Source organism: Cervus canadensis, chromosome X (genome assembly GCF_019320065.1).
Source record: "Cervus canadensis isolate Bull #8, Minnesota chromosome X, ASM1932006v1, whole genome shotgun sequence".
Classification (NCBI taxonomy): domain Eukaryota; kingdom Metazoa; phylum Chordata; class Mammalia; order Artiodactyla; family Cervidae; genus Cervus; species Cervus canadensis.
In genome coordinates, this window is record NC_057419.1 from 115514721 (window position 1) to 115541449 (window position 26729).

The 26729-nt window shown below is 42.4% G+C and overlaps 1 protein-coding gene across 1 annotated transcript in view; it reads right to left on the reverse strand.

Annotated features, from left to right (window-relative positions):
• LOC122435699 (heparan-sulfate 6-O-sulfotransferase 2-like) overlaps nucleotides 1-26729 on the reverse strand; it is an 87808-nt gene that overhangs the window by 29617 nt on the left and 31462 nt on the right. Inside the window, exon 3 of the mRNA XM_043459830.1 lies at nucleotides 14157-14243. Within this exon, the coding sequence (XP_043315765.1) occupies nucleotides 14157-14243 (87 nt within the window). The remainder of the gene's footprint in view (nucleotides 1-14156; nucleotides 14244-26729) is intronic.

Consider the following 26729-nt stretch of genomic DNA (forward strand, 5'->3'; position numbering starts at 1 on the left):
TTCGGGTACACTGTAGAAGAAAAAAAATTTCCACATATTCTTCCTTAAGGATTCATAGCCCTGCATTAGCTGGAGAGAGCAGCAAAGAGGTGGAAAGTTAACAATAAGAATGAGAGCTGTTACTTCCACAGTTTTGTCTTTTATCACCCAGCATCCACACTCCTCCAGTTGCATCTCTGGTTGCACCTTCTTTACAGAGCACACCACTCTGTTCTTTGGATCCTAGGTATCTGTGCCTATGAGCATCTTCTCTGCTTGAAAATAAGATGCTCAGGACCTTCCTGGTGGTCCAGTGGTTAAGACTGTGCTTGCAATGCAAGAGGCATGGGTTATATCTCTGGTTGGGGAACTAAGGTCCCACATGCTTCGTGGTATAGCCCAAAAAAAAAAAAAAAAAGGAAAAAGAAAAAAAGATGCTTAAGAGCAGCGACTGAATCTCTTTCTGTTTCAGCCCTGTTTTCTCCACCTCCTCCCCTCCTTCTCTTACATCCACCTTTCTACTCCCATCCACCCCTGCACCTGGTATTGTGGCATCACACACCAGATGTACAATATTTACTGATTGATTTAATGAAGACACTAGTTCCTGGTTAAATGCTAAACGGATATTGTTCAAGAGGTCAAAGGGATGCTCTCAGACTGCATCGGGAGAGATAGGAATGACGAAGTGGCATATTAACTGTGTTCTGCAATGTAAGTAGTAACAATAACTCCATTTAGTGAGCACTCATGTGGCCCAGGGGCTTCCCAGGTGATGCTAGTGGTAAAGAACCTGCCTGCCAATGCAGGAGACACAAGAGATGTGGGTTCGATCCCTGGGTCAGGAAGATTCCCTGGAGGATGGAATAGCAAACTACTCCAGTATTCTTGCCTGGAGAATCCCATGGACAGAAGAGACGGTGGGCTACAGTCTATAGGGTCACAAAGAGTCAGACATGACTGAAGTGACTTAGTACACACACACGCGTGTGGACCAGAATATTTGCATAAATTATCTCACTGAATCCTCAAAGGAATTCTAGTAGAAACAGCTCCAACTATTACTCCCATTTTATGGATGAGGAAACTGAGGCCCAAAGATGTTAAGTAACTTGTCCAAGATGCAGAGCTGGGAATGAACCTATTCCTATCTAGTTGAAAGAGTGGGCTCTTTCCAACAAACTAGGATTTAGACAGGTGTTGCTGAAGGATGGAGGCCACTCAAGATAGGTGCAATGGTGTGGAAAAAAAATCGGAATGTGGCAGACAAGGAGACCAGTATAACCAAGGGGTGGGCTGAGGTAATGATGACACTAGATACTTGTGAGAAAGCTGAATTAGTCAGTGAACATAAAACACTGGAGAGAGAGAGTTTAAAAATTATAATAAAATTGTGTATAGGATTACATAGAATACCTACAATGAAGAAATATATTAGAAAAGCCCATGGGCCTTCTAATGGTATTCAAAATAACAATACAGGGCACTTCCCTGGTGGTCCAATGGTTAAGACTCAGTACTTCCAATGCAGGGGTTCAGGTTTGATCCCTGGTCAGGAAACTAAGATCCCATATGATGCAAGGTGTGGTAAAAAATTAACAAAAAGTTGAAAAAAAATAATAACAATACAGACTTTGGCCTAAACACCCACCTGACTATTTTCAGGGAGAGGATGGTTTAAGCCACTAAAATAATCCTTTCTGCAAGCTAATGGTCTTTTCCTCCCCTCCAGGTTTCATTACAGCCTAGCACAGACGCCAGTTTAAGGAAATGGAGTGGAAATTGTGTGTGTTCATCTAGTCTTCAGAGCAGAAGCCAACTGAGGAGCATTACTCAAAATCTGTGGCATTTTTTCCTCCTCCAAGTGTTTCAGATTCAGCCTGGGTTTAGGGATGAGATCTCAGGGAACAATCACCGGTCAGTCAGCTTCCTTTCATCTCTTCAGAGCAATCTGGCCATAAGAAGGGAGGCATCTCTTTTATTTACTTCTTCCTCTTCTTTTTTTTTTAAGCTGTTTTTGCTTTTTAAAATATTTATTTATTTGGCTGCACCAGGTCTTAGCTGCAGCACATGGGATATTCGATCTTATTGTGGCATGTGGGATCCAATTCCCTGACCAGGGATTGAACCCAGGGCTCTGCATTGGGAGAGTGCAGTCTTACCCACTGGACCACCACGGAACTCCCTGGTTTTAAGAGCTTGCGGAAGTGGTACAGCGGAGAAAAGCTGGAATCCCATACTGTGCTTCCTCTATATCCTCAGACTGGGGCTATACCAAGGGTTATCAAACTCATTCTAAGCATTCTTAAAAAAATGAAATGTAGTCAGACCTCAGTATAGATAACAGATTAAAATGGAGTCACCCTCATTCTCAGCAGTCTCTGAGGTGCTGCTTTTGCACCCAAGGGTTATTCAGAACATAGATTGAAAACCACTGATCTAGACATAGGAAGGATGCAGTAAGCGCACCGTGATGGCTCCCTGAGCCCAGTTAGCCTCTTTAGTCTTCTTTTGAGCCATTTTTCCATCTGTTAGAATCCAAACTAGGAATGGAGAATGGTGACCGGATGGACAGGCAGATTCCTCGCCAGATGACAGACATTTACAGAGCAGGGAGTATGTGGGAGGGAGAATAAACCTTTTTCTTGGTCCTCCTATAGCTTAGCACAATACGCCTTGTCCATTGTAAACATTAGGTAATGAATGGGAACCATGACTCCCACTTTAAAAGAAACTAAAAAAACCTAGCAGCCATCCACAATATCATGCCTTTGTTTCTTTCTCGCCACCAAGTGGGTGACAGAGACCCAGATTGAATCCAGGTAAAAACACCCCACGGCCTCCAAAATGAATGTTTATAAAGACAAAGCCAGCTTATCTGCATTTCATAGAAGGAGGAGCAGTCCTGGGAAACAAATGTGGGTGGGTAGAAGCAGCAAACTATTTTCTGATCAAGATCACAATGAAAGTAGGTGTCCTTGTGACTACTGTGAAGGCATAGAACAGCCTGATCACGCTTCAAGGTTCCATAGGCACAAATGGGACAAGTTAAGGTAAACGGGCAGAGGCTGACTACAGAGCATCTCATGAAAGCCCATGGAGAACAACACATCTCCTCCTCAATCATGAGAAAGCAAGACACTGTTGAGGACCTCTTGGAAGCAACCCCAGCACTCTTCTGTCATTATGCTCTGTGACTTCAAAAAAGGAGAATCAGTGCTCCTGGCTCAGGTCCATAGCCAGCCATACTCAGAGCTTGTCTCTGCTGAGGTGCCTGGACAGCCACCCTGAAGGGGACCCTCCGGATTGGGTATGATCCGTGCCACCAAATCAAGTGATGAGCTCTCTTTGAACCACTGTCAGGGGTAGTTTTCAGATTAAATGAGAAAATGTATGCATTTAAAGCACTTAGAATAGGGCCTGGTGCTTCTCTGATGAGATTACTCAGTGCTTACTCTTGCTGACTAATTACCAGCCCATTGATGACCATCCCAATGAATTTACAGAGCATTTATCATTATTTACAATCATGATAAATGTAGTCATTTTTTTTTCTCTCTAAAGGCAACCCACTCCAGTATTCTTGCCTGGAAAATTCCATGGACCGAGGAGCCTGGTCCATGGGGTCGCAAAGAGTTGGACACGACTGAGCCACTTCACCTCACTTCAAACTTCAAAATTATGTTCAGAATTTTGTAAAAGTTTCTTTAATTTTCTTTTTTTTTCATTTATTTTTATTAGTTGGAGGCTAATTACTTTACAACATTGTAGTGGTTTTTGTCATACATTGACTTGAATTAGCCATGGATTTACATGTATTCCCCATCCCGATCCCCCCTCCCACCTCCCTCTCTACCTGCTCCCTCTTCTTTAATTTTCTTATAAAAACTTTAAGCTGGTGTTAGGGTACAAAATTGTTTTCCTTAAAATAAAATCATTTGACTAGAAAAAAAGAATAGGGCTTGGTGTATAGGGAGCACATAATAAATGTTACTGCCTATTTAAAAATTCCTGGTCCTTGGGACTTCTCTGGTGGTCCAGTGGTTAAGAATCTGCCTTCCAATGCAGTGCACGTAGGTTCGCTCTCTGGCTGGGGACCTAAGATCCCACACACCGTGGGGCAACTAAACCCTGACGCTGCAACTAAGACCTGCATAGCCCAGACATGGCTGGAGTCTGGGCGCCATCATCTGTTACCTACGTGACCTGGAACAGCTCAATGTCATCTCAGATTTCTTCTCAGTAAAAAGAGTTAATCATAACCTTTTCTTTATAGACCTGTTGTAATGACTAAACATGACAAGATAACATTATGTAAAGCACTTTGCGCAATACCGACATACAGAAAGCACTCAATAAATTGTAGTTAGTAAAAGCATCATTATAGTAGTGGTGGTTTAGTCATTCAGTCATGCCCGACTCTGAGGCCCCATGGACTGTAGCCCACCAGGCTCCTCTGTCCATGGGATTCTCCTGGCAAGCATACTGGAGTGGATTGCCATTTCCTTCTCCAGGAGATCTTCCCAACCCAGAGACTGAACCTGGGTCTCTTGCGCCTTCTGCAATGGAAGGCAGATTCTTTTCCACTGAGCCACCTGGGAAACCCCAAAAGCATCATTATATATTTGCTATATATGAGGAATGGTTCAAATCTTTTCAAGGTATTACTCTATTTAAATAAATTTTTTCTCAAATGTCGCATTTCAGTGAGGTCTTCTCCAACCACCTTATTTAAATTGACAAATTTTCTGTCTGTATCACTCCTTATCCCTCTGCCCTGCCCTTTCTCAACCCCCTCCTTAAAACTAACTTCTAAAACACTTAATAAATAGTCTTCTTATTTAATAACAGTATCCCTCCACTAGAATGGGTATGAGGGTAGGGAATTTGGTTTGTTTCTTTCTTTGTTCAGAGCCTACAATAGTACCTGATATCTCACAAGCAATCAATAAAAGTTTTGAATGAATGAAGAATTTAATCCTCAAGAAAATCCATGAAGCAGACACTGTTAGTATGTCCCTTTCACAAGTGAAGAAACTGATGCATAAAGAGATTTAGAAACTTCCCAAGGAAGTGCTAGGATTTTAAAGTAGTGACTGGGCTCCAAGATTTGTCATCTTAACCATAGCACTATACTGTTTCTTTTAAAGAGCTCATGGAGGGAAAGAATGAGGAGTGGGGTGAGGGGAAAAAGGAGAGAAAAAGAGGGAGAAAACATGAATGAGAGAATGAGGATAATGGAAAAGAGTGTATACGAGCCTATGAAATTTCGAGTTCATCTTTCATTTTGCTTTTCATTTCGCTTTTTGTTCTCCTCCTGCTTCCCATGAGAGTGTCTACTTTTTGTTGATAATGAAACTTCTGTGCAAGACTTTGGGAATCTAGCTTTGGCCTTTTGATAAAAGCAGTGATCATTCATTTGTCCCCAAAATATCATCTTTAGAGGACACTTCCATTACCCAACTATTGCTCCATTGCTTTTATGTGTCTTTTGAACAAAGCTAAATGGGTAGGAATTATTTACACATTAGATAACTCATAGCTATTCAACACTGTACTAGAGGTTCAAACCTGTTCAATAAGGCAAGGAAAAACACACATCCATAAAAATTAAAAAAAAATCCATATTGGAAAAGAAGAATAAAACTATCTTTATTCACAGATGACATTTTTCTGTGTAGAAAATCTAATGGAATCTTCAGAAAAGCTCCTGGAATTAATATGTGAGCTTAGCAAGTTAGTAAAATATAAGATTGGTATACAAATACCAACTGTACTTCTATATCCTAGATATCATACCAAGTGAAGTAGTCAGACAAAGAAGGGCAAATATCATATCAATTCCGCTTATATGTGGAATGTAAAAAAAGGAAACAAATGAACTTATTTATAAAACAGAAACAGACTCACAGACTTAGAAAATAAACATGGTTATCAAAGGGGAAAGATGGGAAGGAAGGATAAATTGGAAGTGTGGGATTGACAGATACATACTACTATATATAAAATAGATAATCAACAAGGACCTACTGTATAGCACAGGAAATTCTGCTCAATATTCTGTGATGACCTATATGGCAAGAATCTGAAAAAAAATAGACACATGTACATGTACAACTGAATCACTTTGCTGTACCACTGAAACCAACACAACATTGTAAATCAATTATAGTCCAATATAAAAAATTTTTTTAGAAAAAGGAAACTTGGAGAAAAACAATTGGAAGTTAAAATAATAGAATGCTATTTGCCATGCCATCCAAAGTATGAAAAACTTAGGGATACATCTGACAAAAGACAGGAAAAATGTGTACACTGAAAACTACAAAACATTGCTGAATGAAATTAAAGACAAATTCAATAAATAGAGAGATATGCTGTGTTTATAGCTTTTAAGACTCAACATCATTAAGATTTCAGTTTTTCCCATATTTGATACACAGATCGAACATAATCCCTGCCAAAATCTCAGTAGGTCTTTTTTCTTTTTCTGGAAATTTACAGGCTGATTCTAAAATGCATATGGAAATGCACAGGACCTAGAATATCCAAAACAACTTCAAAAAGGAAGAATAAAGATTCACACCATCTGATTTCAAAACTTATAAAGCTAGGGTAATCAAGGCTGTGTGGAATTGACATAGAGATAAAATATTGATCAATTAAGAATCTGGAAAAAATAAATACATATTATATACATATATTATATATAATTGAGTTTTGATTTCAACAAAAGTGCCAATGGAGAAAAGATATTCTTCTTCAACAATGGCACCAGAACAACTAGATATCCATATGTAAAAACAAAACTTTGACCTTTACCCTGCACCATATCCAAAACTAAAATTACATAATTGCCCTAAATGTAAAACCAAAATCATAAAACATCTAGAAGGAAACATAGATGAAAACTTCTGTGGGACTTCTCTGGTGGTCCAGTGGCTAAGACTTCATGTTCCCAGTGCAGGGGGCCCAGGTTCGAACCCTGGTCAGGGAACTAGATCCCACGTGCCACAACTAATAGTTTGCAAGCAGTAACTAAAGATCCCATAATGTCTCAAGGAAGATCAAAGATCCCACATGCTGCAACCAAGACCCAGTGCAGCCAAATAAATAAATACAAATAGATATTAAACTAATAATAAATAAATACACTTGCTTTCTCCCCCAAAGGCAGGTCATAGTTTTAAAAAAAGAAAAACAACTTTGCATTTTTGGGTCTGGCAAATATTTCTTAAATACACTACCAAAATCATAATCCAGAAAAGAAAAAAGTGAAAACTGGATTTCAACAAATTAAAAATTTCTTCTCTACCTTTAAATGCTTCTACACTCCAGATTTTTAGTCAGTGTTGGATTCACAGTAATTATTTGGCTAGCACTGTGTTTCCAGACTCTCTTAGAGTTTGCAGCTCTTCTACTGCAAACCATACTGGGTCATGCTTGATTGGTTATTTGTGTGAAAAACAACAGATTTGGCCTAGAGGCATTAGAAGATGCCACTGATTTAGGCTCTGTAATTCCTTGAGGTCAGAAAGAACTGAGCCACAAGTAAAAAATATTGAGGTATAAGGGCAAGATGGAGAAATGATAGATAGATTGGGGGGGGGGAGAAGGGATGGAGGGAGGGAGAAAGAATTCCAGAGAGAGAGAGAGAAAGAGAGAGAGAGACAGGGACTGTGATGGAGAGACAGAGGTTTGTTACTTGGAGGAAAATGGAGGAGTCCTGTTGAACATCACCCTTCCTTGCATTCCTAGGACTTCTCAAGTGAGATAGAGGAATGGAATTTCAGCCAGCACCTGGAAAGTGGACATAACCTGAGCTCCACCAGAGCAGTGCCAATGAGAGTTCTCAACCATGTATGCCTCAGAGGAAAAAGAAGAGTTATTGAGGACCCCTGTTCTAGAGAGCAGCATGTGGAGCCCATGATTTTGTGTGGCAGGTGAGAAGGGAGAAAAATGACTCCTCCCTTCTAAGGCTCATGAGCAGAACACTCTTATTGACTAAGCTGGAGAACCAGGAGCAGCATGGGCAGTCAGATCCTCAGGGGGGTTTTATCATCATGATGGTAGGTAGTATACTCTACCCCCGAACCATCACAGAGACACGGTGGTGTACCTACTAGGAACTATTTCCATGACTGGACTGTTTCTTCCTGGATGGTCCAGGACTTTCTTGTCTCAGTCTATGGGCATGATGTATGTATTGCCAGTGGTGCTGAGGCTTCTGCATCCCCATTTCTGGAGCTGGCAAAGCAGATAACCAGAGCTCTGATTTGGTCAGGATCATACTGGCCAGGTCACACTGTCCCCAGCTGCAGTACTTTGGCAGCTGAAGCAAGCATAATCACTAGTTGACATTTATTAAGCAGTTTGCCACATGCCAGGCACTAGAAGAGCCTTACTTAGCTTATGATAATTTTATCCTCACAATAGCCCACTGAGGTAGGTACAAAGTTAATCAGTGATAGAGCCAGGATTCACATTCAGGTGCATCTGACTCCATAGCTGATGTCCTTTCAAATATACACAAGGCTGCATGATTGTTTTATTTAAGGAGCTCTTTGAACAGCCTCATCTACAGTTTGTTGGCACTTGGTGAAAGCTCAAAGTATGCCAAACCTATGTGCTACTGACCCCTTGTTATTAAAAGTCTTTTTCAAATGTTTTATATTAGCTTCCTGTCCTATTAATAAGTGTACCTTCTTGGGTAGATTTGACCTTTTTGTTGTGACCAAAGGTCTTGCGCTATCCTGGATGTGGAATATTGGAGGAAAAAGGCAATTAGGCTACAAATGTCCTGATTCTCGGGCACACTCCATGTTGTTCTTATAAATACGTTCTGACATCAGCTTATGTCTCTGTCATTTGTCTTTTTCCACAAAGGAGCAACAGCAGAGAGGGAGGGGGAGGGAGGGTAGGTGGAGAGAAAAAGAGAGAGTGAGTGAGTTTGGGGCTTTGGTTTTTTACAAACCTTTGTGATATTAGACTTAGCCTAATAGCTAAACTAAGGCATCATCATCGCGTCGAACTACAGCGATGATTTGAAAAGTTGAATACTTGGCCATTTGATTGCTGTATTCATACCGCATACCACAATTTTGAAGTGAAACTATACACACACACACACACACACACACACACACACACACACACACTTTCATACAGACAGGCAAAAACTAGGGGTTTGGCGGTAGTCACAGCCTACTGTTTTAGAAGAAATACATGGCTCTCAATGACAGGAAATGACATAATCATGAGATCATAGTACACAGGACTTGGATGCTAGTAATCCACCTGTAAACAACTCAATCTGAACATAAAACTGCACCACACTGAATCCACACAGAACATCCAAGACTTTGCCTCTTCATTCTAAGGCAGGAAAGTTTTCCATTTGGGTCCTGCCAACTAAAACCAAAGGACTGGTGTGTTTATTTATGAAGCTATGTGCTCCTGACTGTGTTCATCTAGAGACTGCTGAATAGATAAAGAGGCCCGTTCATTATGAGACAATTTGGCAAAAACAGGTTGGAGTCACTCTTCCTGTGGTATCTGCTACCAGGATTGGCCCTGGATAGATGTGTTAAGTGAGCAAGGTTTGACTTAACCATCTCAGATTCCCCTTCTGTCCTCCCTTTCCTCCATTTTAGCATCCTTCCTTCCCTCTCCAGTTTAATTTATTTCAGCTGACATTTATGGAACGGAATTCAACATTTATGGCATCTTTTACCAAGCACCGACTTGGGTGCTCTGCCCTGGTCCTATAATATTCATGTCCTCCACTAGCATTTGCAAATTGAACTTGGTCCTTGTCTTTCCATACCTTGAGTCTATGTGAAAAACATCTCAGGCTGAGAGGACTGATTGCTTTTCAGCATCATCTGCAACTGCCTACAATCTAATTTTTAAATTGATGCCTCTGAATATTACACACATACACACATACACATCCTCAGCCTTGGTTGACTGACTTGAGGAAAAACAGCTATAGTAATCTACAAGTTCTCTTTATTGCTTTCTGGATGAAGGGGTGTGTTAAAGGCTCAAGATAGGTCAACAGTAATATTGAGAAAGGGTAACTGTCCAAACACAACTAGAATATGGTACTTTGGTGAAATAGTGAAGTATTTGAAAAGTGCATGCTATTTCCTTTCGTCATCACTACTGTTACATTTTTTTTTTAATGGAATGATTTCAACTTCTCCCCAAGGTCTCCATTTTTATGGAGACTGACAGAATCCACAAACATGGGTATGGTGGTGTACGAAGGGCATAGCACTCAGCTGGACATCCTGAGACCAGGCTCCAAGCCTTGAGGGTGTGATTAACCAAAGTGTCTTGCTATCTGGGAGAACTGCAGCATACGCTGAAGTGGAAAGCACAGGACAAGTATTAGAATACCAGGATTCTAGGCTGACATCTGCGACTAATTAGATGCGTGGCTCCGGGAAAGTGACTGACCCTTCTTGAGTCCTTATCTGGTCAACAAAAGAGTTGGTTTCATGTGACATATGAACATGTTCTGATACAAACAGAAAATCTGTAACAGCTCCAGTGGTTAGCATGCATGCTCAGCCTTGATGGTTTAAGTGCTTGTTGGGAATAACCCAATGGATCAGCAAAGGGATTGTCTGTGGCCTGATGCATTGGACAGAATAACAGACTCACGTTAGCAGAGGGAACTAAATTAAATATGGCAGCCTGGTCTGTTTGGTCTCTGATCAACCTCTGCCAAACCTATGCTTCCTGATCTCCGTGGTATGGCTCTGCACTGCTTTTTATTTTCCTGTTCTGTCATTTTGGCTCACTGTTAGCATAGAATAAACTGCATATACCTCCCTGAAAGCCACTGCCAGGGTAGTCTGGCTCTGCTGCTCAGACATATCCCATTCCATCTGGTTCCTCCCTGAAACAGAGGGCTGGCTACCCAGCTTCAGATGCAGGCAATAAAACTGAGCAAGCAGAATGACACAACTTTTAAGCCGTAGGTTTCTTAATCTACTAAGCCTGCTATACTGCATGTTGGTCGGCCACAGATGAATTGAGGTTGGGAAAAAAAGCAGAATTGGTTTTTCAGTTTTAGCTTTGACCTCATCCACAACTCTCACTTGTTTTCATCAACTTGAGAGGATTCTGTCCATCTTAGTGATTAATTTGCATTTTCCTCTTCTGCCCTTGCCCTGCCACATGGGAGATAAATGGAGACAATTAAAGGATTCAAGGGTCACTTCTCAGAAGCCTTCATTGATATCCCCACATGATGTCTTATCCACCTGGACCTCAGCATTGGTTGGGGTGACTGTGTTGGGTCCACCAATGGAGCTTCTGTGACTGCCTCTCTGTGAATACCACGTTGCCATCCTCTGTCCTCTGTGAAGACTGTGAGTTCCTTGAGGGCACCTATTGTATCTTATGTTTGTCTCTGTGGCCCAGGGTCTAGCACAAGGGCACAGTGTCAAAGTTTGATAGATTTTAGTGATGATTATTACTATTATTGGTGCTAAGGAAGGGTTATGCCAAAACTGTTCATTGGAAGACCCCATATAAGCACACAATATCCTCTCCAAGCCTCCATTTCCTCATATATCAAATGGAAATAATAATAGTGCCTACTTCATGAGCTTTTGGTAGGTGAGAACTAATGAGACAAAATGTATCAAGTGCTGGGGGACAGAGGTTGGCCCGTATCACCCACTCAACACATACTGGTCGTTATTATTTGGGGTTGTGAGGAATATTTGAGGCAGCTTAACTTGTCTTCCAAAGGGAGGAGGCTAATTACTTTTCAGAGAAGAATACACCTTCTATCTCCCAGCCTGTATCTGGCCTCAAAATAACACAGAGGAACTCTTAAAAACTGGTCCTTGTCTCCCTGTAATTACGTCAAATAACATGAGAAAAGCCAGCAGAACCACACCCACCCCAGATGCTGACTGTTGTGAAAAGGCCCCATGGGGAAAACCCCAGGGGGTGGGGCAGAAACCCACCTAACTCCCTCCTTCCCCACCACACTCCCCCAAATCCAGGAAATAACCACTCTCTCTGCCCAATAATAACATGTGTTCCTAGACATTGACAGACACTGTTCTGTTCTAGACAGTGTGGGAAAATGACACCCCCCCCCCCAGATAGTCTCACCATATTCGTGGAAGGTCAGTACTGCTGCTGTTGACAAAAATTTTCTGAGAAGGAGAAAATGTACAGAGAAAGAGTTTAAAAAAAACAAACTTCCTGCCAACTGATGGGAGATAAGAGAAAGGGAACCTGAAACATATCCTCGAAGAGAACACCGTCTATTGGAGAACTTTTTATTCTTCATTAATAAACCCCCGCCCCGGCCAAAGAATGAAGAATTGACAAGAACAAGCACAATCTGTGGGTCACATACACGAGAGACAAAAGACACCTAGCTCAGAAGGTGCGGGAAGGGAGGCCCTCACCATGGCAGAAGCTTGGGAGCTGTGCAGATCCAGCAAGCGGGCTCTAAGATCGTGTTGATCTACTTAAGAATGTATTTATGCTGGCCTCCTATGTTAACAACTCGGGAATGGTATTAGGTGTGCGCTCCCTATGTCATCTGAACTCCAATTCTACCAACTGCTCTTTTGTGGCTCACTGAGACTCTTCACCCACAAGGTAAGAGTCTGGGTTCCCACAAAGCCAAAAGACACAAAACAAGGTTCCTTTCAAAGCACAACAGCAATCACAAGTATCCCTAATTATACATCAGGTTCTAATAAATGGAGACCGTGCCCTGCAGGTGTCAGCAGGAAAGGTGTGTACAAGATACCCAGACAGGGCCTGCCGTTTCTGCAAGCGTGGAGTTCAAAGTGATTCTCCAATGCATCTCTGTTAACTGTGGGCGCATGCTGACGATGAATTGGGACTAATTTGGAAACAGTCAGCTGCTGGAGAGTGTGTGCATCAATTCCCTTCCTTTATAATTTATACAGCATTTTGATTGTGGTGTTCAGCGATAAATAACTGAAACGAGTTCTAACTGCTCCGAGAGGCCGTCTTACGTCTTCACCACTGCTTTTGATATTCTCCAGGATAGCGCACATTCAACTTTATATGCAAACCTGAAATGGTATTCAGGAGAAGAAGAGGGGGAAAAAGGCAGCCAATAGATCTTTCACTTTGGGAATTGAAAATAAGATCATATTCAAACTGCAGCATTTATGGCCCAACGCTGAATACATAAGATATGTGACCATTACAAATTCACCTTTCGTAGCAAAGCTGTGCTCTTTTAGTGACATAGCTTATTGCTAGATTAGAGCTTTTAGCATGATGAAGGCATCTTTCATCTTCTCCTGGATGCAGGCTGTGTGCTCCTTCGGGGCTGTATTTCTGCCTGTCACAATGCCCAACAGCGCTGAGACAGAGAGCTTACAAGAAGAGGACCCGAGTCATTCACCAAAGGGCTGCATCCAATTTGAAAAGGGAGCACCTACTTGGAGATATCTTATCTGCAAGAGATCACACGCTCTCCGATTGCCATGCTCTGCTAAAGCCAAACAGAGAGGTCAGCCAACACTGTTGCATGGAATCAACCCAAAGAGCAAATCTAACATCCCAAATATTCAGCCAATCCAAGTTTTTGGCAATATCAGAAAGACAGTTTCAGGTAGGTCACAGTACAGGTTAGTCCCCAGGAAAAGAATACACATATCATGTACATCAGTGTACACTTACACATTGTTACAATGTACACACACTTAAACCAGGCCAGTTATGGAATGGCTTTCCCGATTCTTCTAAATCCACCCCAAATCTTAGTGTATGGATCAGACAGATGTTCATGGATTTCACAAAGCATAAAATGATTGATCAGCACCACTGCTTCTCCTTTCTTGAATTTTTGAGACGTACAGTTCAAATCTCGCATTGCTATAAGTCCTTGGCCTTCGTCACAATCAGTCCTAAAAGCTCTCTTTCCAAAGTCATCTCCTGACGCTCCCCTCTCTCTCCTCTCCCCTCTTTAGTCCTTCATGCACCCAATATTCCTGACACCTGCCTCACTCATTTAAATTCCCCAGTGACTAACCCAAAGCGAAGTCCACAGAAGGCATTCCGCAAATCTCTGAATGAATATGAATGAACGACAAAATGAGGACAGCACATGGCTTTGTGACAGCTATGTCAGATGCATGGGGGCACTTTTCACTTACTTCCCATTCTTAGATGTGTTCCGGGCCTTTGCAGATGATGGAGAGTTGGCGCCTGGAGTAGTGTTTGCTGAACCCTGTTTATCCTTACTATACCCACAGAAAGAACAGAAAAAGATATACAACCATGACCACAGAGACAAAAATGAATTAATCATTTCATTTCACTCATTTCATTTAAAGACTTGCAAGGTGCCTCTCTTGATCTCTCAATGTCTATGTGTATCTCTCTGTCTCTCTTGTCTGTCAAAATAAAGCATGATCTTATCCAGAGCTGACCTTCAAAGGTAAAGAGAGTGGGGACCGTTGGTCAAATTCAAGGAATGCTATTCTTCTGACATCCAAAGCTTCAGCTGGTGGATGCCATTCATGATAACCACAGCCCAGGGCCCCAGGGAGGCTCTGGCCAAAAAAAAAAAAAAAAAAAGTCTTTAACATAAAATCCTTTATTTGTCTCTGGGTTCTCTGTACTATGAGTTCAGTTCTGAAGCTGCTGACTTATTGTGAAGTATGTGGATGTCAAATGACTTCTAAAAGTCTTTGGGAGATACTATCAGATGAATTAATAATTCTCACTCATAATGTTAGCATAGGAAGGCCGTGAATCCAGATATTCTTTCAGGAGAGGCACCACCTGCTTCATGAGTAATTGAATTTAAATCTCCACCTTCAATAACTCCACAGCTTATGTCAAACCTTGGAAACAATTACGAAATAAATCACTAGGAAGGTCTGCTTAATCTCATCGGGTTAATAAACGCAGACGAATTAATCACTGGAAGGTAAACAAAGAGGAATAATTGATTGGAGGCTTCTTGATTACTTTATTCTATTTTCTTTATCAAACTATTTTTACCATTATCTTCAATTCAGCTGCTCTGCCTTGAAATTATTACTTTACTTCATCTTCAGATTTCCATGGAAACCAATTCAAAGCCCTTTTCCCCACTTGATGATGTGTGGAATTATTTATCCTGATTTCATCAGAAAGATTTTTATTTTTTTGTTAGTAAGATCTACGTCAGCATAACCTTTTACGAAAAGTTTAGGTAAAAAAGAAAAATACATAGCTTGGCTTTCAGTGAGTATAATAGAGCCTTCCAAAGGCACAGAATATTGTCTGAGAGAATGTCAAAGAGCTTTCCAGATATTTATGAATCTTTTAAGTACATCAGAAATAGGTCTCTACAAAGAGCTGTATTTAAATGTGGGGTGAGGTGGGGTTGGGGGGTCAAGAAAGATATTCTGCCTCACATCCATCAGCTTTAAGTGACTCCATGGATGTGATTGGAACAAGACATAACCATGGGTTCCTGGTGATAGAAACGGCCTGCCATGCAGGAGACCTGGGTTCAATCCTTGGATCCGGAAGATCTGTTGGAGGAGGGCATGGCTACCACTCCAATATTTTGCCTGGAGAATCCCAAACACAGAGGAGCCTGGTGGGCTACAGTCCATAGGATCACAACGAGTCAGACACGACTTAGCAACTAATACTCCCAGTAACTGCCAAGGTGATCCAGATGTGCGTGGGCACAGGGCTAATCGACAGATGGCAAAAGTTCCAGCAGGTAGGGTTGTGTCCAGGAGGACCTCAAAACAGTTCTTTGAAATGGGAGTCACCGAGGTGAGCTCTGATCCTTCTGCTGGAGTGAATGGCTCTGGACAGTGGCCACATAGTCTGTCTCAGAGGAGGTGTCAGAAGTCCACTGAGAGAGTGCTGAAGAGCTCACGCAGTGCTGCTCCTGCCTATCCATGCTGACTTCCTGGCAAAGGACTTCTTAACCATCCCTGGACCATACCAGTTACCCTTGGCATTCAGAACTTCGTTCAGAAACGAAGTGATAACACCAAACCACTGGACAAAAGATTGGAGCTCAGAGAAGTCTAAAGTGTCTCTTTCAGAAGGCTGATGCTGTCATGTGAGGGATGAAATATGCTGTGTGTTGCAAAATTTAAGCAGGTCTCAAATCCACACTCTGCTCATTGGCCACTGAGTCTTCCTCCTCCCAGCCTCTCACTCAAACAGAAGGCAGTGGGAAACTTTGCTAAAAACCTTTGGAAACAAAGACCCTTTTGATCTTGCAGGCTGCTAGGCTCAGAGGAGGTGGTCATTTAACACCCTGTTCCCCCAAGTCACTAAGTTCATGCATTCTTGTTCTTTTGAATAAAAGACACCCATCCCAACTGCTGTAGTCCCAAATCTTTTTGCCTTTTTATACTGTTCATGGGGTTTTTGCGGCAAGAACACTAGAATACTGGTAAAGATTGAAGGCAAAAGAAAAAGGCAGCAGAGGATGAGATGGTTGGATAGCATCACTGCTTCAGTGGACATGAACTTGAGCAAACTTCAGGAGATAGTGAGGGACATGGAGGCCTGGCATGCTGCAGTCTAAGGGGTCGCAAACAGTTGGACAGGACTTAGCGACTGAACAACAACAACAAAATTCCCAAACCTGTGCGTTGGGAGCCAAGGATCCTTTAAAATCATGACAAGTGACCATGTTTAAGGCCAATGCAGAGCACCACAGGACATCAGGAAAAGCTGTCAGCTGCCTTATTATTGTTAACTGCTGCTTTGGAGGTGGGGGTGGTGGTCCTGGAGCAGTTGTCCTTTAAGTGATAGAAATAAGGACTCCTCTAACCTACTGCCAAATCCTGCAAGTGTAGATTGGAGGGGGAATAAACACAAATAGTTTCTCAGAAAAATTTCAGATGGAAGGCAAGGCACCAAAACTAGGGGTGAAAGTAATCAAAAATTCAAAATGTTTATTTCATGCCAGCAGCAGAGATCCACTGACAGGGGCGAAAATGAAAGTCACTCAGTGGTGTGTGACTGACCCCATGAGCTGCCATCCACCAGGTTCCTCTGTCCATGGGGTTCTCCAGGCAAGAATACTGGAGTGGGTAGCTGTTCCCTTCTTCAGGGGACCTTCCTGACCCAGGGATCAAACCCAGGTCTCCTGCATTGCAGGAGGATTCTTCACTAGCTGAGCCGCCAGGGAAGCCCAACAGGCAAAATGAACCTGAAAGTGGGGGAGGGATGAGCAGAACAGTGGCAGGCTTGGATTCTTGGAGTTTAACTTTGTAGATGTATCAATATTAAAGACTGTTGTATAGAAAGGCTGGCCAAACATTGAGGGGAAAGAGCCATCGTTCTTCCTCAAAGTTCCAAGCTAGGTAGGTAAGTCTGGACAAGATGCTATGATTTTGAAACTTGGAGAAAGAAAGATCCTGAGTTTTCCAGAATTGATCCAAGAAAGAGAAAGACAAAATCCTGCAACTGCAAACTGAGAGCCTCAGAGATCTGGAAAAACATGGGTGGACAACCCAAAGATGAAGATGCTGCCAAGGATACTGACCATGGAAGGAAACATCTGGTAATCCCAAGGGCTTCAGGAATAAGTCCTGCCTGCTTTTAGGCTATATGGGTGATAATTTGGGGTATATGAGGTTCTAGAGGGCTGCCTGAGATTACAGCCAGTTTCCAATTTACACTTCTGGAACAAGAGTACCCCAGCCATCATTATTTTGTCTGTCTCTAGACCACTTGTCAGCCCTTTTGACTTTCATCTCCTCTTTGGATCTTAAAAGCTATGGCCCAAAATCCCAGAGGGCATGGATCCAGGCTTCTCCCACTCCTCAGGAGTAAGCTATCTTCTTCCGAGGGTAAGATTCTTTCCTCTCTCCCTCCCAATCCAGCCTCCTCAAAGACATATGAACACAATTCCAGGTGAGTTCCTGGTAGGAAAATGTAATGAATGCCAGCACTCTCTCTGTCTGCTTGGTTGGCTGTCCATCAAGTATCAAGTAAATCATTTTCCACAGGCTCCACAAATGTCTCCACCACCAGAGAAGTGGGGAAAAAATCCTGCAATATTATGCACATTGTATTCAGGTGGGAAAACTATGACTAACTCAATTCGTCAGCATTTTCAGAGTGTTTCTGATTGAATAATTTGATGCTGAAATGGCATCCAGTGTACTTCACCCAAAATGGCAATCAGATCCACTCCAATCTGGATTTTTGTAGGTCAGAGAGGTATCTGAGGGAGACAAACCTAGCAGTTCAAACATCCTTGACTCACTTTCTTGGTGGGTGGCATACAGCAACTTCTGCATTTCTTGTAGTACTTTGTAAGCTCTCTTTGAAATTAATTCATCTCAGATCTATGAGAAGTAGTTGTGTTGCTCTAAGCACAACAACACTGAAATTTTAAAAATGAAATTTCAGGGTCCTAGGAAATTGAAATACTATTTCAGGAGGGGAGTTGGGCTATAATACTCAGTGTCTACTGTCTCTTATTTGGCACTTAGCATGTGGTACCTGCAGACCTGCAGTGTTGTTTATATTTTACTGTTTTTCTGTCTCTCCAGCTAGCTCTTAAGAGGATGCTTCAAAAACATTTCTTAAACAAATGAAAAGGCTGCATTTTGACTCAGTGGAAGAGTTCTGTGATTGATTATTGATGTCTGGCACCAGTGTGAGAGAAGGAAGTGATGACATACCAATCCCATATGGTCCATCCCTAAAGAAGAATGGTCTGGGAAAACTGGATTCCAGTTACTGATGGTTGATCATCACGTGAATCACAAAGACGGGTAAGCTTAGAAAGGATGCTCAAGCAAAAAATCTGTTGCATTTGTATGGCTTTCAGTGTTTTTCCAGTGTGTGTTCTTATAAGTGGTAACAGAGATGAAACCCAAGCTGTTTTTTGGGGGTTACTTCAGGTCTCTCTTGGGAAATGGTAGCTACTCCTTGCTCCCTAGAAATGACCCTCAGCTCCTTAGAACTCCCAGGAAAAGGAAATGTGCTTAAAAAATACAGACTCTACCAAGGATAGAAGCTCTCATCTAGTATTCTTTCCAAAAGGTGCTTGAGTACCCTCTACAGCCTATCACCCCACCACGTGGTTGTCATTTGCAGCCCTTTAAATCATGATTGCTTCCCCATGAAAGCTTGCTTTTCTATTTTCTAAGAGGCTCATGTTGCTGAAGTATTTTTGCCCTTGTCCTGTTACTGAGCAAGATGGCTCTTCAAATATTGATTTCCTTTAATTAGAGCTGATGAGGCTTCTTCATTTCATTTTTTTGTCTTTCTAGGTTATGTCCTGAGTGCTTTTCTTTCTTGGCTCCGAACTTTTTCATTTTCTTCTACCCGAAGTGTCTAAAGGAGAGTCCACACCTCTTTAAAGCATCCTCTTCTCATGATCTATGGTTTCTGTTAATCATCAAGCAAAGAAAATTCAGTTCTCTAAGCTGTGCTTTCCTTTAGCTTCCTCCCCTAGGTTCCCTTTGCTTAACTATGGGCAATGACTGAGGGTCTTGAGACAAGAGAAAAGCTCATCTTTATTGCTGTGAAGCCTGGTGTGGGTGTGATCTCTCAGAAGCAACCTCAGGCATTCAAAGCATTTACTCAGAAATCTTGCCTTCTAATCCTGGCTGCCAGGAAGGCATATGACTTCCTTGTGTCTTAGGATCGTCATCTCTAAAGCAGAGGGCATTCAGCTGATCAGGTAAACCATTCACACAGAAGTTCACAATTACTTTACTTTGCAATTGCAGAGCTCTTGGCAAAGACACCTGGGACACTTGCATTATCTTGCCCTCTCCCCCTCCGTGAACTTCTCACTCTCACAACTCACCACAGGGGGCACTGGGGACAGGAACATGAAGCTTATAGATTATTGTTGCTGTTTTGCTCTCTTCACCTCTTGACACTTGCTGTTTCTGCCCAGGGAAGGTGGTTGCATCCCTGAATGCCTCACTGAGATCAAGAAAGAACATTAGTCACTTTCTAAATTATACTGTCCCTTCATCTCGGCTGGCTAGTCACCTAAGTCTTTACCAAGGGCTTGGACGTCGGCTACAGACTGTCACAGAGGCCACTGGAACTGTGTCCTACCACAACTGAATTCACATCTAGTCCTGGACTACTCCATCAGATAGGGGATTGAGAAGCAAACAAACAAACAAAAAAAGATCATAGTTCTGGTATTGGATGGTTTAGGGTGATTGAGACCTGAAATATGACGGGAGCTTGGACCAGAAGGATCATTATGGGGATGGAAAGAAGGACACCCTGCACAGCATAGCAAAAGGAAAAGACTGAACTTGAGAAGTGACTCCATCTAGAGAATGAGAATAAAGTCTTCAAGAAAGCTGATGAGAAGGTTGGAAGTTGAATGCCTGGAAAGATGGAGGTGCCAGTGAAAGAGACAGATTAGTTGGGAGGGGCATCTGGGCCAGAGAGGAAGATGATGGATTTGGTCGGGTGCTGATCGAGTTGGGGTGTTGATGGACAGTGTCTAGCAGGCAATTAGAGAGATGGCACTGTAGCTCAAGAATAAAGACAGGGTCAGATGTGCAATCATCTCTCTCACGTGAGAGTCAAGGTGGTGATGGGACAGCGATACATTGTGATTAATGAGCGGACGTTTGGATGAGGGACAGCCTGGACCACAATCTGCTTTCTTCCACCCCAGTTTGTGATGATTTACAAGTGGGTTACAAAGTCTTATATCCCAAGAGATATAAGTGAACTGGTTGTATAGAGTTCAATGCTAAAGTTAATGAGAAACTGCAGCCCTTGAGCCTTCTGCAGGCCACTGATTTTCTTCATCCTGCGCCCATAGGCTGCTTGTCCCCATCCTCTTAGTCCAGCCAGACTGCTTACAGGTCACAAGGGGAGAGGTGGGTGGCATCACTGTCAATCCATTCCCATAACAACAACACCTAACAAAGTACCTCCCAGGCTGCTGTCACCTTGGTATAAGGAGGGCAGCCTGGCAGAGAAGCAACACGCAGCTTTAAACTTTGGCTTCACTTGCAGCTCACATCGCTTCCTCTTTGCTCCCCTCTTCCAAGGTCTAACCACGTGGCAGGGACTATACCTCCCATAGATTATGCTAAAATCCTCTCCTATTTTTCACTGTGATTCCCTTCCCTTCTCCTGTTCTCAGCCTTTGCACTGTGCCCCACTACCTGGCACCCTTAGTCACCCTTTCTGAACATCCTTAATGGTACAAAGATGACACTACTAGGAACATCACCCCAGTTGGTGGGGGCAGCCTGCCTGAGAGCAAGTCAAGAACTTTGCCCTTGCAGGGCTAAAATACAACAGACCTCCTGAGTTGAGCTGAGTTCTGGAGGGCACTCTTTAAGGAACTGTGGCCATGACCTTTTCCACATCAAGGCAAGCCTTGGCCTGGAGCTCTTGGTCTGCAACCTACCCACTGACTCACCGAACTTCTCTGAGTCTCAGCCTCCTCGTCTGCAAGTCCTACTTCTTAAGCCCACGGCATAGTTTTGCAAACTATAAAACCTTAAATAATGTATTTGCTCAAAAACGTTTACTGTGTATTTGCTGTGTGCCCTTCATCGTGCTGGGCCTTGGGGATGTATTGATGAGTGGGATAAGTTCCTGCCCTCAGGCAGCCCAGAGGCCAGTGCAGGTTAGCTTGTTAATTGTTACAAAACAACACCACATACCAGATGGGACAAAGCAAGTGTGAAAAAAAATATTGAGTTGGCCAAAAAGTTCGTTTGGGATTTTCTGTACCATCTTATGGAAAAACCCAAATGATATTTTTGGCCAACCCAATACTAGGGAAATAAACCAGACAGTAGCCACCTATGCTTAGGAGAACCAAGGAAGGCAAAAGTAAAGCTGAATTACTAAGACAAAAATGACGATTTTTGATTTGCGTTAACCTACCTTCCAACAGTGGCTCTGAGACTTAGATGTCAGCATTACCTGGAGAACTTGTAAAACCCAGATGGCTGGGTCGGACCTCCAGTCTCTGATTCAGCAGGTTGAGGAAGTTCCCAGGTGATGCTGACATAGCCGGCCTATGGAGCATATTTTGAGAAGCAGTACCTCATGGCTTCTTGGCCTTTTAGCTAAGATCAGGCGGGCAGAACCACTGCCTGACAAGACACATGAGAAAGCCACACTCAGTAGCCACCGAGGGGTTACAATCCGCCATTTGCATTGGCTCTGTTTTCCAGGCAACACGATTAGACTCCTCTGGATGAAGTGTCTCCACCATCCCGCCGTGCTGCTCCTGAGTCAGGAAAGAGGCAGACACAAAGGGCTGCCGACATCCAGCCCTGGGGAAGCTCGTCTTTCCTGAGGAAGTGGCAATTACTGCAAACACCACAAAGTGGAGCTCAGAGCCGGTGAGAGAAAGATTGGATCTGACAGCATTAATTGAGCTTGAAGTTTTATTTACTGAAAATGATCTGGCGTAATTAAAAATTCACAACTGGAGTCTAGCTGGTGAGCATTATACATTAGGCAGTCCCTAAGAGGAGGCCGGAAAAGTCTCAGTGAACTTTTAGGAAAAGCCAAAGAGGCCAATTACCGTGGCAGGAATTAGCACACAGAGAAGAAAGAGAAGTCCATTCATTTCCTCGGAAGTGTGATTCTGACTTTATACTTCAGAATGACATGAACCAAGGCTGTTGCAGGGGCAGGCAGGAACTGATCATTTATTCGTTTCCTTTTCCTTGGTGAACAATTACTTTGTTTTGACTTTCTACTAACTCTGTTCTTATGGTATTTTCAAGAATGCCCACTCTGCCTGCATGTTATATACTAAACTGAGGACAATGGAGGTAAATTGTGTTCCTATCTGTTCGTGAAGTTAATTTCTTGAGACATCTGTCATATAGAAGGTTTTCAGTACCTGCTGACTGCTAAGCATCCTGATAAACGTGGCTTCTGACATATGTTTGTTGAATAGAACAGACTAACCCATATGAAGTTAGAAGTTTTGTAACAGACTCATGTGCCTTTCATTTTTTGTTCAAATGACTATATCAGACTGCACTGTAGGCTTACAAACATGATAAGACTATTGCAGTGCCATTTCTCGGCTCCAGTGCCCACAGATACGAACTTGAGCAGACTAAAACCAGCAGGAATCAGCACTTTGGAGAATGGCATTGCCAAATGAACTGAAGGCAACACTGAAGTTGTGGGAAGAGCATGGGTGCTGGATCAGGCAGATACGGGGTCGCCTTCTGTCTCTGTAATAGCTGGAGGATCTGGGACAGGTTCGATGATGGAGGCAGGGTTGCTCCTGCCTAACCAAGGCCTCTGATCTTAACACTGGGGATTCAGGGTACCAATTCTCTAGCTGTGTGTTGGAATTCAAAGCGAAGAGCATTCAAATATACTTTTGTGGCTGAACTCCACATCTTAAGAGCGTTCTAAAGGGGTAAAAGTGCAGCTGGCTTCCCAGGTGGCGCTAGTGGTAAAGAACCCACCTGCCAATGTAGAAGACTTAAGAGACACAGTTCAGGAAGATCCCTGGGAGGAGGGCATGGCAACCCACTCCAGTATTCTTGCCTGGAGAATCCCGTGGACAGAGGAGCAAAGAGTCGGACACGACTTGAAGCAACTTGGCACACAGCACATACAAGGTGTTGATTGTATTCAACATGTAAAATTGCAGCTGGCTCCTTAGAAATAAAGTGGAAGGGCCATGTCCACAAGGTGTTGAAAGTGTTTTCTGGGGTAGTTAGGAAAGAAAAGTTCTCTCAACTCTGCTCTAGAATGTCTCTTTATAGCACTGTATCTGTAAACCAAAGGTTTTCACACATTTCTCTTCATTTATATTGAGGACAGTTTAAGACTCAAAAATATTTCCATTTTCAAACTGCTCAAGTGTCACCCATTCAGGGATCACATATCTGTGTGAACGCATGCTGTTTCTAAGTAGGGGCTCTTTTACCAATGTCATCTGTTCTATGATGCATATAGGCAACTTCTAACTTGCTTTTCTGAGTGAAATCCAATAATCAGCTTCTTTCTGTTGTGTTCCAATTTGGAAATCTGAGCATTATTCTACTGTGTATGTTCATGGAAGATTAAAACACTAAAAATTCATGGAAACAAATCTTGTTCTCCATTACTCATTAATCACTGTTAAATGCTAGGTCTTACATAATTTATAATAATATACTTCTTTCCACGAATATGAGTGTTTAATAACAGTCTAGTCTGACACAGAACACTTAGCTAAGCCAAAGATTAAGATGAAGGCTCTTTATTGAATATACCCCACTCCAGGCAAGGGAAAGACTCAGAAATATGGAGCTAGAAGTGTCCTCAGAGAGAAGAAAGTAAGGTTCAGAGAGGAGAATGGATGGATCCAAGGGAGATATCCAAGGATGGACATTGAGTTAATGATAGAATTTGGCTGGCACCTGGCAAACTGGGCCAGCGCCCCTACAGAATACAGAACAAGGCAGGAAAGCTTGGGACCAAAGAAGAGGTAAACATGAATGAACTGCAGCTCTATTTGCCAAAATAAGTAGTACAAGAAGCAAGGTGGGGAGGAATTCTTTGAGAGTGGGGAGAGTGTGTGGAAGGAGATGAGAGGTTCAATTTTGGGTTATGTTGAGATTTATGTGCCTGTGGGACACAAACTGACAACTGGATCTATGGTTGCAAAGCTTAGTTACATATACCTCAGCTGAAGAATGGTCTCTAGAGATTTTGGAGTCTTCAGCATACTGGTGGTATTTGAAAATCTTAAAGTAGAAGAGGTTATACAGGGAGAGTATGTAGAATGAGAAAAGAAGAGCCTGGGAAGAAGATTAAGAAGAACAATCTAGAATGGAGAAAGCAGGCTCATGCAAACCAAAAGGAGAAACTGGATCTGGAAGCATGGATGTTGCAATCATAAGAGACGCATTTGCTGACTGTAAAACAGTCTTGTGTTTTGGGTTTCCAACTGCTCCATGTTGCTTTCTCCTAGCACACTTTTCTAATTAGTTGTGGTATTGCATCGGTTATGCTGTCCTTTATAATGCCAAGAGTATTTGATAGAGGAGAAGCCTTCTTGATCACATGCAAACTGTTCTCATCAATTCCTGGAAAACATGATGCGAAGTATGCTGAAGGAAGTATCTTGTACCAAATAAATCCATAATTTTCAGCTTTAGACATATTTTTTCAGTCTGTCCTCACTTATCGAAACAAAAGTCAGTAAAAACAGAAACTGTTTTAGTGCCTAACCTAGATGAAGCAACTATACTAAAGTTTATGCAAATATAGTTATAATCTCCCAAAGAGCACTAGTCTGCTTTTCATTATTGTTCCTGTTGTTTGCTTCCTCTATTATGTACAAAATCAGAAATGGGCCTTAGTGCTCCCCCCTTGGCTTTAAAAGGAAATCTTGACTCTGGAATAATCAGAATTCAAGTCAACCATATGGCAAGACCCACATGTTTTACACTTGGGAAGGCCTGGGCTTCCTGGGAATCCTGATAGCATCTCTGTCACCTCTTTGTAACATAGGTTCTGTTCTTTGAAATAATGGCCCTCTAGTTCAAGACAGCAACTAAACAGTCAATTTACTATTAACAAATTCTTTAAATCTATACAAACTGGGTGTCCACATATTTCTCCAGAGCAAACACTGAAATCACAATGGAAGATCTCACTGTCTGGGAGCACTTCTTGGCTTAGGGAAAATGGAGATATGGAGAGGTAGAAAACGACAGTGATAAAAACATGAAAGGCACAAATGAAGCTTATTACTGCAAAAGTCTAGCCCAATGTTCATAACAGCAATATTTATAGTAGCCTGGACATGGAAGCAACCTAAGTGTCCATCAATGGAGGAACGGATACAACAGAATATTACTCAGTCATAAAAGAGAATGAAACTGGGTCATCTGTATTGATGTGGATGGACCTAAAGCCTGTTATACAGTGAAGTAAGTCAGAAAGAGAAAAATATCGTATATTAATGCATATATGTGGAATCTAGAAAACTGATACAGATGAACTTATTTGTAAAGCAGAAATAGAGACACAGATATATAGACAAATGTAAGGATTCCAGGGTGGGGGGGGAAGGTGGGGTGGGATGAATTGGGAGATTGGGATTAACATGCATACAGCACTGTGTATAAAATAGACAACTAACGAGAACCTATTGTACACCACAGGAAACTCTACCCAGTGTGTAGACCTACTGTGCTGTGCTGTGCTTTGTCACCCAGTCGTGTCTGACTTTTTTTGACCCCATGGACTGTAGCCCACCAGGCTCCTCTGTCCATGGGGATTCTCCAGGCAAGAATACTGGAGTGGGTTGCCATGCCCTCCTCCAGGGGATCTTCCCAACCCAGGGATCAAACCCAGGTCTCCTGTATTGCAGGAGGATTCTTTACCGTCCGAGCCACCAGGAAAGCCCGGTGGTGACCTAAACGCAAAGGAAATCCAAAAAAGAGGGGATATATGTATATGTATGGCTGACTTACTTTGCTGTACAGAAGAAAGTAACAACACTGTAAAGCAAGTATATTCAATAAAAAATAAATAAATAGAGCAAAGAACAAAGCCCTTGTGAAAAATGTCCTCCGTACTTGCCAGGAACAAATCTTACTATGGGAAGATCCTGCCCTCTTCCTTACCTCCCTCAACCTTGTGAGAAAATGACTGCCTTCACTCTGTTATTGATGCTGTCTATGAAGGGATGCCAAGAATGTTAAACCATATTAAGCCACTTCCAGATCCCTCAATGGGGAATAGATGGGTCAGAACACCCCAGCAATGGG